Raw genomic sequence first — 19849 nt, 5'->3', positions numbered from 1 at the left:
GCCACCCCAGCCCCTGCAGCCCCTGGGGTCCCACCCCCCCCGCCGCCCGCCGTGCATTGAGCCCGACTCTCCCCTTCTCCCGCAGACCGGGATTAGGCTGTCGAAGGAGACGCCGCCTGCCGAAACACCCATCGCGTTCGAGGAGCTGGGCGGGGAGTGCAGGACCCGCTACGGCTACCCCGGCAGCGCCAGCGTGGCTAGACTCCTGCCTGCTGCCCTCGCTGTCCCGCTCCTCCGCGTCCTGCTCCAGTAGGACTCCAGGGTCCAGCGCCCTCTGCCCCACCGCGGCCAGGCAGCGCCCCCCGGGCCGCCACCGCCTGCAGGGGACGTGGCTGGCTGCCGGCTGCCCCCCCAAGGCCTGGCCCAGCGGAGGAGCAGAGCGGGGCCATTTCCACTGCCACGACCCACGGTAACAGGCTGTGCCGTGGCCTCTGCTCGCAGCGGCTCCTTCCTCCCACAGCCCCGGGTGCTCAGCCAACAGCCCGGCTGCTGCCTGCCCACCTGTCGAGAGCACGGCATTGCTGCCAATAAACCCCCGTGCCCCCTGCAGACTGCCTGTTCATTTGGGGGGGGGCTGACCCCAACTGAGCTGGGCTGCACCAACCTAAACCAGCGACCTAAACAAGCTTTGCTGGGAGCCCAGCCCGGGCAGGGTTAGGCCCTGGCTGCCATGCCAAAGCCCTCTCCCGGGAGCCTTTGAGTGAAGCCTTCCCGAGCGGAAGGGCCGGGCACAGCCACGCCAGGCCTGCCACGTGCCAGCTGCTCCGTGGGACCTGCCTGCACACCCCGCCACCGATGGGCATTGAACCACGGGGCGGCCGCCCCGGCCTTGCACTCGCTTACCCCGGGGTAAGAGCAGGCGGATGGGAAGCAGGGCCCACCTCCGCAGCGACTGTGATGCAACAGTCCTGGAAGGAGGTGGAGCGAGTCCCGTGGCTGCTTTGGAGAGAAACCAGGGCTGATCATCCTATGCTTTTGGGTAACACGTCCGTACAGCGCCGAGCGCCGGGCCTCGCCTCTGCCAGAACACGCACGGGATCCGGGCAGCGGGGACAGAGACGCTGCCCAGACGGCCAGCGCCGGGGGCAGAGAGGAGCGTTCAGCAACGCCAAGCGGTGTTGTTTACACCCCGGAGGCGCTGCACAGCCATTAATCATTATCTCATTAATTGGTTAATCAATCATCTCCTTAGCAATTTCCTTTAACATTTAAAGAACGGCTCTGCGGCGGGGGCGGCGGCAGCAGCTGGAACGCAGGCCGGTGCGAGATTCATCTTCCTGTTGCCTTTGCAAGTTGGCTGAAGCACAGAGCCCCCTCACCCATCCCCGCCTGCCTGCCAAGCCCATGGGGAAAGAGCCGGCCTGTGCCCTGGCCCGTGCCCCTCAGCCTCCCCCGGCTCTGCTCGCACTGCCGGAGGTCACCGGGCACGGCTTGGAAACCTGCGGGCCGGCGCCAAGGCACGTGCCACGTCCTAGTTTCCCCCCCTGCTCCATCTCCCAGCAGCGACACGTGGCTCAGCGGTGCCGCGCGTGCTCCGGGAAGAGCTCCTGCCTCGCACAGCACCAGTGCGCTGGGCCCAGCCCTGGGAGGGTGCTGCCAGCTCTAACCCCAGGGCAGGAGCGTGACCCCCTGGAATAAGGATGTGAGGACTTTCCCCCCAGGGGCCGAGCAGCTGGGGAGCCTGGAGCTGAACATGAGCTGGCCAAAACAGGGGGCTTGCCCCAAGCCACAACCGGGGCTGGCGCAGCCAGCAGAGATGAGGGGCCACCTCCGTGCACCCAAGTGCTTTAGAAACCCCACCCTGCCAACTGCTTCCCTCCACCCGACTGGGGCCGCAGCAGCACAGGAAACGCTCCCTGCAAGCAAAGGGCTTGGCAATGCTGTGCACAAGTAGCAGCATGAACGCCGGCCCAGAAACCTGTCCTGAAAGCGGGGCTGCGCTCTGCAGGTGCTCAGGCCCATGCGTGGGAAGCAGCTCAGCCCTGGCTATCACGGCCCAGGCAGAAGGCTGCAGCCGGGACCGGTTCCCTGGCCCGGGGCTCCCTCTGGCCACGCAGCCGGTTATAGCCGTGCCCGCCGGTGGGCCCTACCTGGACCTGGCTGCTCCGGGCAGGGAAAGGGGCTGCTCTTAAAAGCGAAGGATCCCAAAACCAGAGTTGAATCCACCAAGCCCACTCCCCAGGGGCACCCACAGCCTGGGAACCCAGCCCCACGGAGCAACAGGGATGAGCTGCCACCCAGTGGCCTGGCACGTCGTGGGCCCCCCCCCCCCCCCTTCTGTCTCCTGGAAAACCAGCTTTTGCTTTGTGGGGAGGGAGCCTGGCTGCCAGGAGCTCAGCGCTCGCACAGCCCCCCTTGCCCCCAGACCTGAGCAGCCCACGTGAGCCCGGCTCCACCCAGCCACAAATCACCAGGCAGCCAGGCCCTCAGAGGCCGCCTTCAAGGACAGGGGTTTTATTGAAAGCACAGGGAATCACAGGGTTTCAAAACAAAACAGGCTATTAAAAACAGCGAGCGCAGGGCCACCCCCGGAGCAAAGGGTCCCTGTGCGGGGGGCCGGGGCCCCCTCCCATCCCCATTGCACGGCCCCAGGCAGGCAGCTACCGATAGCAGCACAGGACAGGAGCCAGCGCACTCTGCGCTTCCTCCAGACAGCGGGAGCCGGGGTCCAATCCATGCAGGGCCCTGCGCTGGTCGGGCTGCCCCAAGACACCCCGACGGGCACGCAGGGCAGCTCCGCTCCAGCGCAGTCCCCTGCTCTGCCCCCAGCCCAGTCCAGCAGAGGCCTGGACACCCAACACGTGACCGCGTCAGCCACCCAGATGGGATTCAAGCCCCAGCCCTGACTCGATTAGTATCTCAGTCTTTTTCTGGAGATGGAACAAAGCATCCCCAGGAAGGAAGATCTTTCCTCTGGCCACGCCCATGCCGGCTCCCAAGGACTGCAGAGGGAAAGATTCCCAACAGACTTCAGAGGTCTTTGTACCCAGGAGCTGTACAAAGCGGCTCTGGCCTGCAGCAGAGGGAGGGACCAGGCAAGGCCAGGGCTGAGCCCCCGAGGCAGAGGGTGTGCAGATGCTGCCTCAGCCCCAGACAACATGAAGCACCAGTACCCCAACCCTCCTAGCCAGCCTGCCAGGAGCAACCAGACATGCTTCCAAGCACGGCTGGGGACAGCAAATGCACATGGACCCATCCCCACATGCTGGAGCAGCTCTCCGGACCTGCCTCTCCCTGTCAGCCGCCCCTCATCTAGCTGCTGCGGTGCAAAGGGGCTGGGCATGTGCTGCTCCAGCACAGATATGGAGCCGACAGTGAAAGGGCAACACATAGCTCTGCTGGCTCTTCCCGGGCTGGGCCATGGGGAGCTCCCTCTGGCATGGGTACAGCTTTCTCCTCTTGCAGCGCTCCATGGTCACAAGCTCGCCAGCTCTGCACCATGGGTGGTAGTGTGGGGAACCCTGCAGGCCAGACGTGAGCAGGGGGAGCCGGAGCCCCGTGAGGTAAAGGCAACAGAGGTATCGAGGAGCTAAGCAACATGCTCGGGGCAGGACAGGCATGGACGCCACTCGCAGAAGGGCTTGGCTTGCTGGGCAACCTGTTCCCGGGGCTCACAGCAGACAGTGCCAGGAGCAGGTGAGGTCCTCCCTTGATGGTCCAGCTGTCTCACAGGGAGCCACCTCTCCAAGGGCAGTGCGCAGCAGGTGCACGTATGGTGGTGAGGGAGGAGTCAGCTTCGCAAAGGTCACTTGGTGGTGAGGGAATCCAGGGTGGGTGGGCAGGCTGGTGCCCTGATGCCAACACTGGGGGCTGAGAGCTGGCGCAGCAGGACCCTTGCCCATCAGGCGAGGCCCCTGGGGGCACGGTGGCAGGAGCACAGCAGGCACAGCAGCATAGGGGAGACAAATGCATGGGAACATGCTGTTACGGCAACACACCAAGGCACAGGCCTATGCTGCTTGCTCCACTTGGCCCTCCCATGAAACACAGCAAGCACCCAGGCAAACCCGGGGCAGTCTCTTCTTCCTGACTCATGATGAAACAAAGCTACAAAGAAAGGGGCCAGAGCTGCCCACTCTGCTGCTGCCCAAAGCAGCCCAGGGTCTACCCACAGAAGACCCAATCTGTGATAGAGGGATGCATGACAATCACTAGAGAGAGACAGACATCAGGAGAGACTCAGGCACCAGCATCCCAGCAGAAAAGCACTTGAGCTTCCAGCAAGATCACCGTGTAGTGTAGAAATGGGGCCCAGGGCCATCGTGCTCACCAAGGGCCCTGGCCCCCAGCCATGAAACACGCTGCCAGCAGAGACGCTTCTCCAGGCCCAGAGCAAGGTTGTGTTGGCAACCCCCCTTGAACATCTCCCCACTGGCTGGGCAGGAAGCAGTCATTGCTGGAATAAAAGAAACGCCAAAAAGGAGAAGAGTCTGTCCCCAGAGCAGAGGATGGAGATGGGCTGTAGGAGAGGTGGCCTGGTTGGGGGAACAGCAGTCCATGAGGTGACAGGACCTCAGTTTCGCAAGGCAGCCAACCTAGATGGGACGGCAGGGAGAGAGAGAGAGAGAGAAAGAAAGAGAGTCAGCGGGGAGGATGGGACAATGCTCAACACCTCCAGGGCAGGGTAGGGAGCAAGTCTGCCCTAAAGCAGTGGGTGACACTACTGGAAGGAGCCACACACGGTTCCAGACACCCACCCTAACCTGGCAGGACCCCTTTTCACAGCAGCAGGGCGATGCCTTCCAGGCATGGGAGCAACAGGACAACCCCCTGGCAGGAAATGCATGATCCCACGTGGCAGAGAAGCGCAGGGCTCTGCACTGGCAGGGCAGCAACAACAAGCTCAGAGGCCTTGTTTGTGCACCATCCAGGAGACCCTTCCAAGGCACTGACAAGTGGGAGGCTGCAGCCAGAGAAGGAGGGGGGCTCAAACCGGGACATGGAACAAGCCCTTATGGCACACCGGGGGTGTCGGGGGGAGCCATCTGTCTGGTTCCTGGGGAGACCTGGGGACACACTGAAGAAGCACAGGGCATCTAGGAGATGGCTGGGGGCTGAGAAGGCGAATACCCTCCCAAAGCTTCCTGAGAGCAAACCCCACTGTTCTAACTCCCCAGGGTACCAGCTCCAGGGGCAGGGATGCGTCAGCTCAAGCTGTGCAGTGCGAGGTCAGATTTGATACCCACAGAGGTCCCATCCAGCCCCTGGGACTGCAGGGTGCAGCTCACGGTGGCCCAAGGGAGAGCAGCAGGAAGAGGAGGAAGCTTACAAGCTTCTCCTGGGGAGGTTCCAGGAGACAGCCTGTTCCCAGAGCTGTTGGCAGAGCACTGCCAAGTGCTGAGCCACAGTGGGAGGCTGCTCTGTGCCAAATCACTGGCAGCTTTCTGCAAGCAGCACCCTCCCCACATGCTAGCTGGGGTGGGGGGCCTTCTCCGCCTGCAGATCAGAATAGGGTCCTCTGTGCCCAGGCTCTGCTGGAGGGAAAGGGGCACGTGAGAGCCCGTGGGCTCCCACAGCTGACCACAGCACAGCAACACAAGAGCCTGCAGCATCAGTCCCACCCCCTGCCGTCTACACCATGGAAGGGGATGTTTCAAGCTGCCCAGGGGTCTGGGAGAGGCAGAGGGGAAAGGGCAGCACCTCCGGGATAGCTGGTCTTCCTGGGTGCGGACAGAGCTCTCCCCCACGGCTGAGGCTCCCTCGGGGAGCTGGTTGAGCTGGTCCATGATCTCCAAGCCATTCTCCTCCGCAATCTGCACGATGAGGCTGTCCACCTGCTCCTGGGGGGTAGTCAGCGTGGTGGCCGAGCTCATGGAGTCCTCCATAACCTGCAGTGCACACAGCCTGTTATGTCTTGGCAGAGACTGGCTGACTAGCTGCAGCTGCTTTCTCCGTGGCTGTGGTCAGCACCACTCAGCCCACACCAAGGTGAGGATCAAGCAGCTTAAAGCTGGTTCTGCTGGAAACCACGTGGCCATCACTGGACAGCTCACACCCTCCCAGTTGTGGTATGGGCAGGCCAGCAGTGCCCCAGAGACACCCCTACAGCCAGCCCCACAAGCACGCAAGAGTGACTGCACCAGTAACCCTGATCAAGAGGAAAAGTATCGCACTGGCACCCCAGAGATATGGCACTTGAATCCTGACCCCCTGCAGACTCCATGAGACCCCAGGTATGTCACTTCTGCCGGTGTACCTGTTCCTGCATAGCACGGGGACAGTGACTCCTCTTCCCCCACCCTTCATCTATCCAGTCACACCCTTTGGGACAGAACTGCCCTCTCACTTCAGGTGTGTGAACTGCCCAACACACCAGAGCCCTGATCTCAACTGTGGCCTCAATGTGCTACCCAAATTACAAGGACCAGAGCTCTGGATACAATTCTGCAATTCATCCATGGATGGCAGATAGGAGGCCAGGCAGGAAAAGCCAACAGGAGGCCTCCACCTGAGCCCAGAGGCATGAGGGAACAAGCTCACTCCTGCTCACACCCTGGCACCCAAGCGCACAGCACCCCAGAAAGATTTGCCCCTGGACCCCTCAGGCAGGCAAGGGACTCACCGAAGTGTGCACATCCAAATTCTGAACCTGCTGCTCAAACTTATCCATCACGGCCGACACCTTCTGCAAGTCCATGCTGCTCAGAGCCTTGTCCAAGGCCTTAGTCACCTGAGCCATGTTTTTAGTCACCTGTAAGAAGAGGTGGAAAAATGCACATGTAAGAGTCCAGACAAGCTGCCACAGCTGTGACAGGAGCCTGACTCAGTGTCATGGGCATGCCCATCGTGGCCTGCCCATGCAGGTCCTTGGCCCTGCAGCGCACGTAAGAGGCCCTCAGTCTGTACACACGAGCTGCATGTGTACAAGTGCACAGACAGCTTCTGAGAACACAGCCACCATCCACACGCACATCACCCAGGCAGATGCAACTGCTTAGCACATGCCCCAGTTATAGGTCAGTATTTGGCACACACCATCCTACAGTCTGGGCCTCCAGCAGACAGGGGACTTCAGCCAAGCACACAGCAACAGAAGTGCCCATGAGACCTGCCTTCTGAAAGCTCTGCCCCTTTTGGTCTCCTCTCTGCTTTTCGCAGAACTCCAAACACTGGTACAACACACCCTGATGACAGCTCTGTGCAACCTTGGACTTGGTAGGAAGCAGCAAAACCAGATAAAGCCCCACAGTCAGGCCACATGCCCCTGCACTCCAGCTGCGTGGTGGCTTGAGAGCAGAGAGCTGCTGCAGGTGTCCAGGGCGACTAGCACCTCCACCTCCAGCACAGACAGGGTTCAAAGATCCCTGGTACTGCACAGCTGAGCTCATACTCAGTCTCTTAAGCACAAGCATGAGGCAGGGGAGTGATTCCAGAAACAAACCTCTGGCTTCTGCCAAGCCAGGCTCAAGCGTACGCTAAAATCACAAGCCAGAGGGAGTCCCCCCAGTGAGACCAGATCACATCCCAAAGCTATCACACAGGCTGGCACTGCAGCTGTGTCAGACTGCCAAGCATCTGATTCAACGCTGAGCCTTCACCAAAGCCCTGGCTGGGGCTGGGGGAAGGTTCCTGCCAAGAACTCCAACTAAAAAAGGGAAAGGACTTGTGGCATCAGTCTTTACAAGGAGGGAGAGGCTTTCCTGTCCCTGGAGCCATGTAGCCAGAATGACAGCACTCTCACCCCTTTCATGGTCACCGCCGTCTGGACCTTGGAGGCCACGGCATCCACTCGGGAGGCCATGCGAAGCCAGTTCAGCCCTTCGTTCTTCTTCCGGATGGCATTCTCAGCATAGACGCGGGCACACTCCACATTTTTCTGCTGAAGAGCCTGCAGTGGGGGAAGGGAAAGACTGGCATGGAAAATTCCATTTTGATTCACATTTCACGCTTCTACCCAGCTGCTCTCAGGCCCGGAATCTGCCTCGTGTTCCCGATGACTGCAAAGTGTTGGCTGGGAGCAGAATTCAAACATGTTCAGTGGAGCTGGTGGCACCAAACATTTTACTATACATAGACTCAGCATATCAGGCTACTAGGAGATCCTGAGATTCCAGGGGGGCTTGTTGGGGCTAGAGCTTCGACACAAAGTGGGAGGAAACTCGCCTGCTTGGATCTAATTCACAGAGATTCCTTGCCCCTCACACACTGAGCAAGAGGATCTCACGTGTAATCTGAAACAGCACCTAGCGTTCAGGGAGGATCTCTATTGGCTGTATCCATCCCCAGCAGAAAGCTCTGCAGTTGGCGCCCTCACCTCACCTTTTTGACTTTGGCTTGCTCAGTCTTGGAGTCCTTCTCAGCCTTCTTGGCGAGCTTCTCCAGCTGCTTTGCTGTAAACTAAAGACAAACAGACTTCAGCACTCAAGCACAAAGGGGTCAAGTACTCACGCAAGACCAAGAGCCCTCCCAGGCTTTCCCCAAAAACCTGCATGCTACGAGAGCACAGAAAGCACCCTTGGCTGCAGTGGAGTGCTAGCTTGTCCACCGTATGCACTGAAGCAGGTGGTCCAGGCACCTGGCTCTCCTGCTATAAGACCCCACCACGGGAGGCATTAGGGGAGGGACTTGAGATTTTAGCCCATGGGTCAAAGCAGGAGGTGGCAGACGGCTCTCAGCAAGGGTGGGCTAGGAGCAGCCCTTAGTTTCTGCTCTGGCCTTTTCAGCAGGCATAGCAAGGGCTGGCTGAAGTCTGAGGGGGCGCTGGGATGGAAACTGTGCTGGACATGGGGTATGTTTTTTCATAGATTTCACAGACATTAGGGCTGGAAGGGACCTTGTGAGATCATCGGGTCCAGTTCCCTGCCCAAGGGGCAGGAAGTCAGCTGGGGTCAGATCACCCCAGCAAGATAAGCATCCAAGCATTTCTTAAAGGTATCCAGAGTAGATGCTTGCACCACTTTTGAGGGGAGTCTATTCCAGACTCTGGAGACTGGGACGGTAAAGAAGTCTTTCCTTACGTCCAGCCTAAAGCGGCCTTCCAGCAGTTTGTGACCGCTGGACCGTGTCTTCGCTTGGGTACCCTGGTGCACGGGCGCTCTCTCCCAGATCCTGATGCACACCCCTTATGTACTTACAGGCTGCCATCAAGTCCCCTCTGAGCCTTTGCCTCTCCAGGCTGAGAAGTCCCATGCCTCTCAGCCTCTCCTCATAAAGCCTGTTCTTGTGACCTCTGATCATGCATGTGGCTCTACTCTGGACTCTAGAAAGGATGTGGAGAAGCTTGAGAAAGTGCGAAGCCCAGAACTGGATGCAGTACTCCAGCTGCAGCCTCACCAAGGCCGACCAAAGCAGGAGGATGACTTCTTGGGTCTTGCTCAAGATGCATTGGTGGATGCAAGCCAGTGTTTTATTTGCTTTGCTGGCTGTGGCATTGCATTGGTGGCTCGTGTTCATCTTGTGACCAATCACGACCCTGAAGCCTCTTTTAGCTGTGGTGCTAGTGAGTGTAGCACTGATGAGCCTATAAGTATGACGTGGGTATTTTCTCCCGAGGTGGAGCACCTTGCATTTCTCTGTCAAATGTCATCAGGTTTCGATTTGCCTACCTTGAGAGCCTGTCCGGGTCAGCCTGAACCGCCAGAACTGGTTGGCCTGAATTGGTTTTTCTGAGCGCGCCATTCATGCGCTCCCTCTCGCCGGATGCCGACGCAGGTGTTTTACACCGTGCGGGCGCCTAGACTGCTGCTGCTGGGTGCGGAGAGTAAATCCAGGCCAATGGCTCCCCCTCCCTGTCATGCCTGGGTGCTGCACAGGCACCGAGCTGCTGGAACAACACAGCTTTAAAGAGCTGCTTCGTGCGCTTGGGGACAAGACGTAAATCTTGATGCCAAACGTGCCCGTTCCTCTCCGTTTGCCAAGACCAAAAGGAAGAGTGCTGTCACCAGCTTCCATTCGCTGTAATCCAATTGCCAGGTGAAAGGCCAATCCAGCCTAATGGTCTTAAACTGATTTGCCCCTAATGCATAGAGGGATTATGCACCTTATTTAACGGCAAGCCACGCTGCCACCTTTACCCTGACACAGAGTCAAGCATCAGCGACACGGCTGGGGATGTCTCCACGGTCTGAATCAAAGCATCACGAGGAACCTCTGCTCGTAGGGGACAGAGCCGGCCTTTATCTCACCACCACCGCCACCGCCCGACGTACGGAGAGCTTCACCCAGCTGCTTACCTCTCCCTGCCCCCCCCTTCCAGTTACCAAAGCCACCCAGCACTGGGAGAGACATATAACCAGTGTGTGTGTGGGGGGGGGAGGGGGAAGGGAAATAGCGCACTCACCTTCAGCTGGAAGAGTGTATCTGGAAAGAGAAACGAGACGACATTTGGAACGTCTCAGAGACGTCTCTGAAACACTTATTAATAAAAACCTCGCACACCCTTCGACTCGGGAGCCGTGCTTCGGGGAGACTGTCCCGCGGGGCACCAGGACCCGCCTGTAAACATCGGCGGCCGGTCCCCGCCCAGCGCCCCTCACTCCTGCCCCACTGCCCCCAGCGTGTGGGGCGGGGGGCAGGTGCGCGTGGGGTGTGAAGCCCCCAGCGGCCCCCTGCGAGCTGCAGGGAAAAGCCGGGGTTTCCCACGTTTTTCTCCTTTAAACAACAGCTCATTTTGAAGGTTTGTTTGCGGCTCTTCCCCATGGGCCGGAGCTGCCCTGGCAGCCTCAGCCCCCCTCCCCCCATGACCTCCGACCCGAGCTGTCCCACGCGCAGGCGCAGCTCACGCCCCCCCCCCGCCGCGGACAGGCCCACTCCTGGGCAGACCCCGCGCGGGGGAGCCCCGTGTGACGTCACCGCACCTGCCCGCGTCACCAGGGAGACCACCCCGGCCTGCCTGAGGCCTACCCGCACCCAGGTCAGACCTCCTCCCCTTGCAGGCAGGGAGCCGCTCCCAGGTGGCAGAGGAAGCCCCGGAGGCGCGGCGACCTCCTCCCCTCCCACTCCGCAGGCGGGGGTCGCTCACCGTCCATCCTGCTCCGAGGCCCGGTTCCCGGCACTTCCGGGTTCCTCAGCTGCTTCCGGGTTCCTCAGCCGTTTCCGGCGCTTCTCCACATCTCGCCGCGTCTTCTCGCGAGGCCGCCGCCGCCCGGCCGGCGCATGCGCACAAGGAGGACGGAAGGTTGGCAGTGAGGGGCGGAGCCCAGGCTCCCAGGAAGGGCGGTCACGTGACCGCAGGGCTGGGCTGGCACGTGGGGGGCGCGAAGGCAGCTGCTGCTGCAGCCGGGGCGGGGCTCCTGGGTCCCTCTGCCCCCCTCCGTGGCGCCATGCCTGTTTCCCCCTCTGCGTTAGGGGAGGCTCACGTTTCCAGGCGCTGCTCTGTGCCCCGTAGCAGCAGGGACGGCTGTGGGGAGGGGGGCAGCGCCGTACCCTGACTCCTGGCAGCCCCGGGGGGGGGGGAACTTTCAGTATCGGGCCTCCCTTCACCAGCAATAATTGTAATAATAATCATTGTTTTCACCATTTTCGGGCAGTCCCCCAATTCGCCCACGTGCGTGTCCAGCCCTGGGCGGGGGCATCTTCCACCCGTGCAGCTGGCTGCTGCAATGCCCCTGCCCGTGAAGCCCTGCCAGTCTCACCCACTGCCCATTCGAATGAATTAAGCATGTGAGGATGCCCTCCCCGGCTCCCCTGCAGCTCCCAGGGCTGCCCGCTGCCTCCTGACGTGCGCTGCACGGGGCCCGGGCGGCCACCCGGGCCTTTCCCGCACTCACCTCATAATGCGGAGGTCCCTCTGGCACAGCCTCAGCTCGCTGCCTGCCTGCTGCCGATGATGCTGCCAGGTGTGTCACAAAAGACCCTTGGTGGTGCGAGCGGGGGAGCTGCAGAGCCCCAGGCCTGGGCCAGAGCCGGGGGGCTCATCTATGGGGCAGCGGCAGAGCAGAGGCGGCCACATGAGAGGTAAAGAGCTCGTGTTGCTGGGGGCAGGCGCTGTTCCTAAGGCAAGAGGAGGAAGGATGGGGGTTGCAGGCCGGGGGGCTGGAGCACCTGGCGTCTGTTCTGCTCCGGGAGGAGCAGGATCCGCTGGAGAGAGACGCACATGTGCACGACTCCTTGGTTCTCGTCCCAGCTCTGATGAGAAGGGCTGCAGACAAACTTGGGTTGTCTTTTAAAGGAGAAAAATGTAGGAAACCCTGGCTTTTTTGCCCTTGCAGCTTGCAAGGGGCTGCTTGGGGCTTCACACCCCCATACACACCCACTCCCTGCCCCACACACTGAGGCAGCGGGGCGGGAGAACCAACTCGTACATTACTTGACCTCAGGGGAGACCATGTCACCCCATTCCTCCTGGATTAAAAGGCTACCATATGCCCCTGGGCTTGCCAGCTGTGCTCCCTTCCAGCTGGGAGACCTGCCAACATGAGGCACTGTACAGCAGTGGGTCTCACCCTTTTTTGTACCAGGACCCATTTATAGATGTCGATGGCTAGTCCCGACCCAGTGCCCTCGCTCCCAACCCGCTGCCTCCAGCCCCGCAGTGTGTGGGGCAGGGCAGATGTGGGGAAGGAGGCCCCAAGCAGCCCCTTGCAGCAAGGGAAAAGCCATGGTTTCCCACATTTTTCTCCTTTAAAAGAGAATCCATGTTTAAAATTTGTTCCCAACCCTTTCATATATTCTTGCAACCTGTTGTGACCCACAGGTTGAGAAATGCTGCTGTAGAGGCATAAAGTAACACGACAGATCAGAGGGGAAGCTTGGCTGTGGCTTGTCTGATCCCATAAACCTCCTGCACAGATAATGTAGAAAGCCCCTGGTACCCACAGTGAGACTCTGAGAAGAAACAGTGGTGTCTAGGTCCTTCCTCCGCAGTCTGCCTGTCATGTGTCCCTGGCTGATACCTACCACAAACATCATCAGGTCAGTCTAAGCCTGGCCTGATGGCTCCCTTGAAGGATACGGCATTGGGAGGTTTGTGATACGGGAAGGATGATGTCTGGAGCTCATAGGTGGGGAATTGGAGAGCTGGAGCGAGTGAGTAACAAGTGCTTGACTATAAGAGGGGGGACATCCACCCCCTCGAGGCTCCCTCCACCCACCAGCAGTGCCAGTCTCAGTGGGGGCTGCCTGACCTCCACCCAGGGTACAAGCTCCAGGGTTACCCCAAATACTGAAGCAGCTCTCCCCGTCTGCCAAGCATCCAAGATACAGGCAGCGGCCCCTTTCCTTTCCCAGCTCGCGTCTAACTCCCCTTTCTTTTTATGCCTGCAAAACTCAGGGGCATCCAAACCCTAAGCCTCCGGCCTTGGGCCTGCAAGTAGGATGCCCACCAAAGGTTTTGGAAACATCTGAAGACCTAGGTGCAGGTGGAGGATGTTTGCTGGTAGTAGGGACACTTATGGTTCTGGACACTTGGATTTGGAATTAGTTTTGGCTAATTTGGCCATGGATACAACTTAAAAAATAAATAAAGAATTGTTCTTGTAAAGCTGCTCGTGAAGGCTGGGATGTGCTCGGGTTTGAAATTGTGGATCAGTTGTGAAGGCTACTGGCACAGGCTGGGAGGGGGCTGAGGCACTGGCTTTGGAAAGGAACTCAAATACAGTCAAACTTGCTGTTCAGGGAGACCGGTGATCTCACAGACACGGTGCAAGCTGCCAGTGAGGTGAGTTATACAATAGCTATGGCAGTGCCTGACTTTTCCTGGGTGCATTGCTGTGGGAAGGCCAAACCGATGAAGATGAGGGGCTCTAAAAATTCCCAGCTCCAAGAGTTGCCTTGAGTGAGGCTGTGCAGATATAAGTAGGAGAGGACTCAGTGTAGCAAGGGCAGCTGTAATTCCATGATGCAGAACTAACCAGCTAACGGAGCTTCCTTTTTACCTTCCTTCTCTATTCTTTGCATCCTAAATTCCTACAGCTGACGGGAGCCGGAGCCAGGCGCTCGGAGAAGCCAATTGGCAGGAGCACAGCCAGCACATGCAAAGCCCTTCAAAAGCCCACGGCTATCTTGTTCAAGCAGCTGCAAGTACATCAGCAAAGCAGCAGTGGCAGGAGACTTGGGGGTGTGCAGAGACTCCTCAGGGAGAAGGTAGGGGGCACGTGGCAGGGCTGGAAAAACAGAGCTGAGCTGGCCACCCTGCTGCTGCATTTAGCCCTTGCCTGCTGTGCATCCCCGGGTTGGTAATCCTCACTGAGCTGCCGCAGCTGGCCTGATTTTTAGGCCTAAACTGCTCAGCAGCAGAGTTTCATTTTACAACGTGGTCAAAGGGGCCAAGATGCCTGATAACCCAGTGTCTCCCCCATCTGTGCTGGGTACACTGGACCTTGGGCTGGGGGGTTCAAAATCCACCTGGAGATGCATGGCATAGAGAGATGGATGCCAAGGTTTCAGGAACCCTGGCTAGCTGGTGCCAGCATGCAGTTGGAGGGGTGGTTCCGTCTCACACAGGCTGCCGGCCACTTCTCAGCACCTTGTCCTGGGCTTGTCCTTCTCCTGGAATGTGCTATGCCTGGGCAGCAGCTACCTTCATTCCTTGTCACCACCACTACTGCTTGGATGAAGGGAAGAAGGGCAAATGCTATGGGACCAGGGGGTGAGAGGTCTCAAAGGCAACATCAGAGTGGCCAACGGCACACCTCAAAGCTGTGTCCTTTCCAGGGCTTGCTGTGACTCTGCTCTCTGTATGAAGAGCTTCCAGTTTGCTGCCTAGTGCAACACCAGTGATTGTAGTAGTTCAGTGATTCTCAACCAGGTCACCGCAGCACAGATATAGAGAACCACAGATATAGATGGCTAATATGATGTTCAACATTCAAATCTCCCCATTTTACACCTCTAGTTTAAAGTCTTATCAAATCCCTTGATTATATCCAGCAAGCGAATTATATTGTACGGAAGCAAAGCTCATACAGAGCGCTTGTCACTTATATCCCAGCGCACTTTGCCAGGGAGCCGTGATCACTGATTCAGCATTCTTGCTCTGCTGCAGCAAGAGGTACAAGATCCTCATTTGGGCTTTTATCTTCTGCACCAGGGCTGTGTCTCAGAGTGGGGAAGTGGCCCTCTGTCAGGCGATCTCACATCCTCTTCCGTTTTCACGTGCCTTGCTTTATTTTAGGGCTGTTTGTGAGGACTGTGCTGTGCACCCTCATTGGTGACTGTAATGTGGTTGGGAGGGTCGAGTTTTCCACCCGAATTGTGTTTTCCTGGTGCATTTATCTTGCAAATGTTGCACCAACAGGAGGCACTTTGATAGTAAGTCTCCTCTAGACGGACAGAGGAGCCAGTCGCAGCACTAGGAGTGAGTGGTCACTGCAGGGATTTTTTTGCTATATGAAAACACAGTAAAGACCAAAAGAGTCGCACAGACACACGCAAAGTGCACAGGCACTTGCACAAAGCTGAAAAGAAAATTATGACAGACCAGCTGGGAGAAATAATTCAAATGGCAACGTGCACCTGCTTACTGGGAACTGGGCAAGACAGTTTTATCGGATGTCCGATAGGCCTTGCCAAGAAAGGCAGCCTAAAAAGGAAAGATGGGATTTAGAGGGTAAGTGAAAGCAGCTTGGAAAATAATCGGTATCTACAAATAAATGCATGGGGGAAAGGGAGGATTAGGTACCTAATCTGTATTAGGTGAATACATATTAGAAGGTAGCGCTGGTAGGGGATTGATAAAGAAATGAGAAGAAGCTCAGAGGAATCTACAGCCAGCAGAAGGAAGAACAACGAGGAGGTTTTTTTAAGGCAGGTCTGGAGTGGAAGGAATCCTAACAAGGGGATCGATACACTACTAGATGGAAATGGTAGAACTGCTGCCAATGAATATTCCCAAATCCAGGAGCCTTTCTGATGTGATCACATGCAAATGCAGGCAGGAGAGGACTCAGCGTGGTGAGGGGCTGTTGTGGCTCCATGACACTAAGTCACCTTTTCACCTTCCCTCTCTTTGCATCCCAAATTCCTGCAGCTGATGCCCAGCAGCCCACGGTCAGCCAAACCTGGGAGCAGAGAAAGGCGGATCTCCAGAAGCACAGCCAGCACATCCAAACATCACCACAGGCCCACACGAACCATGTCCAAGCCCCCAGTGGTAAATCAGCCAAGAAGCAGCAGCAGAAGAGCTCAGGGGCGGCAGACAGGCCTCGAAAGAAAGGTAGAGGATGAGAGGTGGGGCTGGTGCGAGCAGTCACTGCAAGGGTGTGTACAGCTGTTCAGTGTCTCCTGAGCAGCCCTCCCTGCAGTACGAGAGCTTTGAAGCAGGTCAGATGAAGCCTAAACTGCTCTGGACTGATCCTGATTTTTAAGATGTCGTTTTAAAGGGACCACAATGTTATAGGCCCCCGTTGTTGTCAAAGGCGCTGAGATGCCCGATGACAATGCGCTGTCCCTGTTTTGATATTAGCTGGGTACAAAGGGTCTTTGGCCAGCTGTTCCAAACCCACCTGTGAAACGCATGGAGCAGGGAACCCCCCAAAGGCACAGCTCGGGGCTCCCCTAGGATGCACAAGTTTTCCCTGACACCTGTACCTCCCTCTTTGGAAGTGGTTCATGTGCGCTTGAGCCCATGGCTCCTCTCTGCAACGTCTCCATTTTCAGTTAAAGCCCCTCTGAGCAGAGCAGAGCCCTTCTCCCAGCCCTGTGCTGTAGGAAGAGTTGCTTAAGCTCCTGTGTTAGCCTAGCTCAATAGCACGATCCGTACACGCATCCTATAAAATCCCAACGCACCTCCTTGTATATGGCCATGCACGCTTCCCCTCTGTTAGCAGCCTGCAGGAGAGAATTCATCCCCTTTCATAAGGCCTGGAGTCATTGTCCTTTATCCTTTTCCAGTGGAGAAACTAGCCAAGAAGAAAAGGTATATTATACCGAAAATCATTGTCACCGGGCCCTTGGATGAGGAGGAGAGCTACACTGATGTGGATGACCTCCCAGAGTCCAAAACCATCAGAGATACAGAGTACTATGGTCCATATAATGTACATACAAAACCCAGCACCATAGAGGCTTACCAAGTCAAGAGAGAAATGCCGTGAGTTCTGATTCTGGAGTGTCCTGTTGTTCTCTCCTCCTGACAACACAAAGACACAAGGATGCAACAAATGCCGTTAGTTGAGCTCCTCAACTAATAAACAGGGGTCTATAACAACAACTTTGTTCATGGTCTCACTTTCCCTAGCTCCCTGCGACATCTGGAGGAGGAAGAGGAGAATGGGAACAGAGAAGCTTGCTAAAAAATAAATGTATTTAGTCAACCATTTCAGATTCCAAGTCAATAAAAGACTAGACGTGCGAGCAGACGCATGGCAGCGATCGTGGCATCCCAAAGGTTCCCGTATCCAGCACTTCAAAAGCAGAAGTGCCTGTGTAAAGGACCTCGAGGGGTCTTTCGTGTCTCTTCAGAGCAGCCTTTCAGGGGGTGGCACACTGCATCCTGCTCTCAGTTCAGTTTACCTACCAGACCACACCAGGGTGAAAGACTGAAATGGTCTCGCTTAGGTTTCAACCTATGGTTTTGGGGACCCTCAAGTTTTCAGACGACAGATGAGCCAGCTCCTCCTTCCCTGATGTTCCCGGGCTGGGAGCCTGTGTTACACCTGCGACAACCGATGGTGTTTTATCAGCCGTGTTAGGAGCCGGTCACAGAAACAGAGGAGCAGGTAAAATAGGCCTGGCTGTTCCTCACGCAACAAAAGAGCCAGAATCTCTGAACCTGAATCAAGTGTGAGATCAATAGGAGAATCTTTCATTGGGAACGCTGCATTTGTAAAAATCAGATGAGCTGCTTCTGTTATGTAAAATGTCACTCCTTGTCGGTTTAAGAAGCTATTTGCCAAAGAAGCACTAGCACTGAAAGAGGGTTTTCCAGCAAAAGTGGTTTGATAAACTCCTCTTTCCGCACCAGGATTTGTTAAGCCCTGTTCAGACTTCCCCGTGTCTGGCAATCGGCTTAGTCAAGCCAGGCAATTACACGGGAGAAATGCAGATGCACAAAATCTGCTTACACATCTCCAGCAAGCTGATGACGGGGACAGAGCTAACCATCATTTGCTGGTTTGTCAAGGAGAATAATTTGTCTTCAGCGAGCAGACCTGTGCAAATCCATCCCAGTGGCTTTACTAATTTTAACTCAGTCCTGCTGGTCAATCGTTTGCTCGTGAGATAAATTCATGCTTTATATAGCAACTTCCATTCGAGGCTCTCCACATGGATTATGAGCATGATCTGAAGACTCGCAGTGCTGCTGGGAGATGACTTGGTACCATTATCCCCATTTCACAGTGAGGAAACTGAGGCACAGGGTGGGTAAGTGATGCCCCCTCCAGATCAGTCAGGAAGTCTGTGGCAGGTCCAGCAAGGGAGCCCTTATCTCCTCGCCCCCGGCAGACATCAGTGTTACGTGCTTCATGTCTAAAGGCTTTGAACATCGCATCAAGCTGCCTTGAGATTTTTTCCGGGCCGTTCTGCTGCGGAGGTTTTGCTCCTCTCGGTGTTTTCATTTTACTTCCGATGCCGCAATGGTGACAGTTCTGCCTTGCTAATTAGCACCATCCAGAGGCCCGCCCGTGAAATAGTGCAGCTGAACCGGGCCTAAGAGACTTGTGACCTGCCAGCTGTCTTTACCTGCAAAATCCATCCCGATCGCCTGGACGAAACACCTGTCCGATTTCTAATCCCTCCACGGCACTCCCTGGCTTCAGTCCATTTCAGCGATGCTGAAACGCCTGTCGTCGTCCCGCTCCCCAGCGGGGAGCTGTCAAATACCGCCAGCTGCGATGGGTCCAGCCGCTAGACGGGACCCCCCATTAACGAGTCCATTAACGGGTCCAGCTGGTTTCGCTGCACTGCTTATTACTCACACCGCAAACTTTGCTGAGCAAAACCCCGGGGAGCGGCAACCAGTCATTGCCACGGTACGGATGACATGGCCATGTTGTGGGGTATCTGTGCCGTATAGGGTGGCCGTCATAGAGGACAGTGGTCGTCACACGGCAGCCGGAAAGCACAGGGAATTCGGTCTGATTTGGGGGGTTTCGCCCCCATTATTCCTCTCCCAGCCTCCAGCATTTACGGTCTCGGGGAAGTTCCCGTGCTCACGCCCGTTTCCTCCAAGGACGCGTCCGATCCCTCGGTGAATCTGGCTAAACGCCCGCCTTCCGCCCCATGGCCGCGAGTCCCGTCCTTTAATGAAACATAACTTCCTCCGGTTCGTTTTAAGCTTGCTGCCGACTCGCTTCATGTTGCGAGCCCTCCTTCTTGCCTGGCGAGAGAGAGGGAGATCCTAATGGCTTTCCTTTGGCTCCCCTGGGTCTCTCTCTCGGCCTCTCGTTCGGGGTCACCCCGCCGCGGTTGTGCAGGCTGGGGCGCAGCTTCCTTCCTGGCCCCTGAGCTACCTCTTGCACGCATGCCCTTGCACACCCGGCCTCTGCCCGCACAGCTTGATGCCCCTTGCATCGTGCATTTCGTGCACCCGGGAACATCTTCCGTGCATCCCCAAACCGGCCCCTTCCAGAGGAGGAGGAAGGAGATAAACTCTCGCTGGTTTGGGAGGAACGAATGGCGCCTTTCTGCCTGGCGCAGGGCGCTGAGGCGGGACTTGCACCCTGTTGGGAGCTACCGGCCGTTGCTCCCCACCCCTGCAGGCTTGTGGTGGGAAATCCCCCTGCCTGCCCTTGCTCCAGCCTGGGCCCACAGCTGTGGGGCTGCTGCACATCTGGGCCCTGCCCCTCCCCGCTACACTAGGCCCTACATAGCAACGGTTGCTAGGGACTCCACGATGGCGCCCCCGAAGCCTCAGAGCGCTTGCGCGGCGGAGAGGGGGCGGGGCCTGCTCGCGCGCATGCGCGGCGGCACAGCGCGGGGCCATGGCGGAGGGGTCCTCCGCCGAGACCGGGGGGGAGGTGCTGCGGCT

At 57.5% G+C, this 19849-nt stretch overlaps 3 protein-coding genes across 4 annotated transcripts in view; 2 read left to right on the top strand and 1 right to left on the bottom strand.

Moving 5' to 3' along the window:
• Positions 1–547, top strand: part of DPEP1 (dipeptidase 1) — a 5646-nt gene extending 5099 nt beyond the window's left edge. Inside the window, exon 10 of the mRNA XM_006027867.3 lies at positions 86–547. Coding sequence (XP_006027929.1) covers positions 86–253 — 168 coding nt within the window. The 3' untranslated portion in view covers positions 254–547. The remainder of the gene's footprint in view (positions 1–85) is intronic.
• A 1891-nt stretch (positions 548–2438) lies between these two features.
• Positions 2439–11077, bottom strand: CHMP1A (charged multivesicular body protein 1A). Its single transcript, XM_006027835.3, has 7 exons — positions 10961–11077; positions 10280–10299; positions 8260–8337; positions 7682–7828; positions 6563–6691; positions 5641–5828; positions 2439–4535 (listed from the first exon to the last, which is right to left on the bottom strand). Exons 1-7 carry the CDS (start codon positions 10965–10967, stop codon positions 4514–4516), a joined length of 591 nt encoding a protein of 196 aa, XP_006027897.1. The 5' UTR covers positions 10968–11077; the 3' UTR covers positions 2439–4513.
• On the top strand, positions 11012–17003 carry SPATA33 (spermatogenesis associated 33). Of its 2 annotated transcripts, none has more exons than XM_006027836.3 (4): positions 11012–11116; positions 13852–14022; positions 15908–16093; positions 16771–17003. In XM_006027836.3, exons 1-4 carry the CDS (start codon positions 11095–11097, stop codon positions 16971–16973), a joined length of 582 nt encoding a protein of 193 aa, XP_006027898.1. In that variant the 5' UTR covers positions 11012–11094; the 3' UTR covers positions 16974–17003. The 2 variants fall into 2 exon arrangements, with proteins under 2 accessions (XP_006027898.1, XP_025064953.1); XM_025209168.1 differs by lacking the exon at positions 11012–11116 and adding an exon at positions 11469–11895.
• Positions 17004–19849: the final 2846 nt, after the last annotated feature.

The sequence above is a fragment of the Alligator sinensis genome, unplaced genomic scaffold (genome assembly GCF_000455745.1).
Source record: "Alligator sinensis unplaced genomic scaffold, ASM45574v1 scaffold255_1, whole genome shotgun sequence".
Taxonomy (NCBI): domain Eukaryota; kingdom Metazoa; phylum Chordata; order Crocodylia; family Alligatoridae; genus Alligator; species Alligator sinensis.
The sequence above is the reverse complement of the archived record's forward strand: the minus strand, read 5'-3'. Positions and strand labels throughout refer to the sequence as shown.